Source organism: Empidonax traillii, unplaced genomic scaffold, assembly GCF_003031625.1.
Source record: "Empidonax traillii isolate 1590-97213 ecotype Southwest subspecies unplaced genomic scaffold, ASM303162v1 scaffold950:size228733, whole genome shotgun sequence".
Lineage (NCBI taxonomy): Eukaryota > Metazoa > Chordata > Aves > Passeriformes > Tyrannidae > Empidonax > Empidonax traillii.
In genome coordinates this window covers 226,237-228,733 of record NW_020956143.1, presented here as the reverse complement: position 1 = coordinate 228,733, position 2,497 = coordinate 226,237, and the positions used below count along the sequence as shown (strand labels likewise).

Below are 2,497 nucleotides of genomic sequence, written 5' to 3'. Positions count from 1 at the left end.
GCAGGCACTCCCGGCACCGCTTGCCGATCAGGTAGGCGGCCTCGACGAGGCTCAGCACGACGCAGACGCAGGCGGTGACCACCATGAAGAGGGTGAAGATGTTCTTCTCGGTGGGCCGGGAGATGAAGCAGTCCACCACGTTGGGGCAGGGCGGCAGCTCGCACTTCACCACCCGGGGCAGGGTGTAGTTCCTGTAGAAACGGTAGAAGATGTAGAGGAAGACCACGTCCACGCCGGCCTTGAAGATGAGGCTGAGCAGGTACGTCCACCACAGCCCGCCCCGCTTCTTGCCGGGGTGGGCGTAGATGCGGCGGCAGCCGTCCCCGCCGGCCTCGCGCAGCCTCTGCGCCTTGGCCTCCCGGTAGGCCACGTGCATGATGACCAGGAGGGACGGGCACGTCACCAGGATGAGCTGCAGGGCCCAGAGGCGGATGTGGGACACGGGGAAGAAGTGGTCGAAGCAGACGTTGGTGCAGCCTGGCTGCAGTGTGTTACAGTCAAAGTCCTTGTGGTCGTCGCTCCAGACCCGCTCGGCCGCCACCACGTAGACCAGCAGGCGGAAGATGAAGACGAGGGAGAGCCAGATGCGGCCGAAGGCTGTGGAGTACTTGTTGACCCCGCTGAGGAGCCCCTCGAACACGCTCCAGTTCATGGCTCCCCGATCCCCTTAGCTGGCCTGGGAAGAGGGAAGACACCGTGTCACCAAGGAGCAGCGAGAGGCCCCCAGTGGAACCCCCGTGTGCCCCAAGGCACAGCTCCTGGAACCCCCTCTGGCCCGTGATCACACGCAGGGACTCCATCGACATGTGCCCCAGCACAGACCTGGTCCAGGTGATGTGTCTCCACCGTCCCCCACTTCGGAAACAGGGGGGCCTGGCAAAGCTTGGGGGTTCTGCCACGGGCACAGCATCCTCCAGCCACCACCAGCTCCGGCCCACGGCTCAGCCCCCCATCCTGCACCGCCCGCCCCAGCTCCTGCCTCGTTGCCCAGGTATTTGTTATTAATTCTCCTTATGTTGCCAGGCCTGGCCCAGGCTGGCCGTGACTCACGGGGCTGCTCCGCCGTGTCCTCTCCCACCGCTGGAATCTGCCGGTGCCTCTGCCCTCCCAGGCGGGCTGGGCAGGAGGAGCCCTGTGCCAACTGTGCTGTGCCCACACACGGGGGAGGCCACGGCATAGAAGAGGTTGTGAGTGGGCTGGGGGGGCCACACGGCCTCTGCAGTGCCGAGGAGCTGACCCAGGGTGGCCACAACCACCAGAGCTCACCAGCCCCTGTGTGGCCGATCTGACCCTGGTTTGTGCTGTGCTGCAGGAACACACCCCACACGCCGCGGAGCCACGGCCGAGCGGGGCCCCTGGGGCCGCCTTTGGCACTGACTCTCCCTAAATACTTAATTATCAGGAAAACAACAAGATTCCCCCTCGCTGGGGGCTCTCAGGGGTGAACACAGCCCCTGGTTGTTGCAGCCTGGCCCAGCCTGCACTCCTGCTCGGGGGCCAAACACGTCCCGGTGCACGTCCCCGCGGTGGGAGCCGGTGGGCCCCGTCCCTCGGGGTGGATCCCTGGGGACACACACGGCCCCAATTCCCTCCTGCTCCGTGCACCCTTCCGGCAGCAGCGCAGGATGAGCCCATCACCCTGGATGATCCACCAGGCTGGGCAGATGCACTTCCCCAGTCCCACGTCCCCGGGGTCCCCACGCCACTCACCCCCCGGTGTCCCTCGCCGAGGCCGGCGCGGCTGCAGGTCGGTGCTTGCTCTTGGCAGGAACGCATCGCCTGGTGCAAGAGACACCTCATGAGTCATTCCCGGGCTCCTGGGAGCGAGGAGGAGATTCCCAGGGGGAAGGGATGAGTCTCGAGGCAGATCCCCACGTGTCCCATAAGCTGCCCCATCTCCCGAGGCGAAGGGCGGCCCCGCAGCGTGGAGCTGTGCAGGGAAGGGCTCTCTGCTCTCAGGGGATGCAGGGATGTTGGGGTGCCCAGTACAACCTGGGGTCCCTCCATCCCTTCCCTGCACCCACCTGCCCTTGCTCCAACACGGCCAAAACCCTGGGAGCTCCTGCCCACGGCACCAGGAGCTGCTCAGACAAACAACTCCCTCTGTAATCCTTTCTTTACTCAAACTTTGCACCGTGGCAATACTTTAGGAGAGCCTTTATCCCTCCCCACCCTCTGACAAGTGGGCGGGTGGTAGTTGATTATTTTACTGGGAATTAATAAACTGCTTATCTATGCTCCCCTCGCCTGTAAGTTGGCACAAGTCTCTTCCCCATCACCCCTCCCTGATTCCAGAACCTGGAGCCCTCCCAGCTCAGAGAACCCTCTCTTTGAGGTCTGGTCCCTGTTTCACACCTCTGGGGCACAGGGATGGGGCTCAGAGGGACGGGGATCCAAGGAGCAGGTGTGGTTCCAGGGAGAAGGTGTGGGGTGCAGGAGTTCAGGTACTGCTGGAGTCATTTGAGGAGCAAACACAAGTTTCATTTGCAATTCTGCT

At 63.6% G+C, this 2,497-nt stretch overlaps 1 protein-coding gene across 1 annotated transcript; it reads right to left on the bottom strand.

Annotated features, from left to right (window-relative positions):
• Nucleotides 1-6: 6 nt before the first annotated feature.
• GJB5 (gap junction protein beta 5) lies at nucleotides 7-663 on the bottom strand (the record flags this gene model as incomplete). The annotated part of the gene is made up of 1 exon (XM_027903255.1): nucleotides 7-663. A coding segment is annotated over exon 1 (646 nt), but the record flags the coding sequence as incomplete, so codon positions are not given.
• Nucleotides 664-2,497: the final 1,834 nt, after the last annotated feature.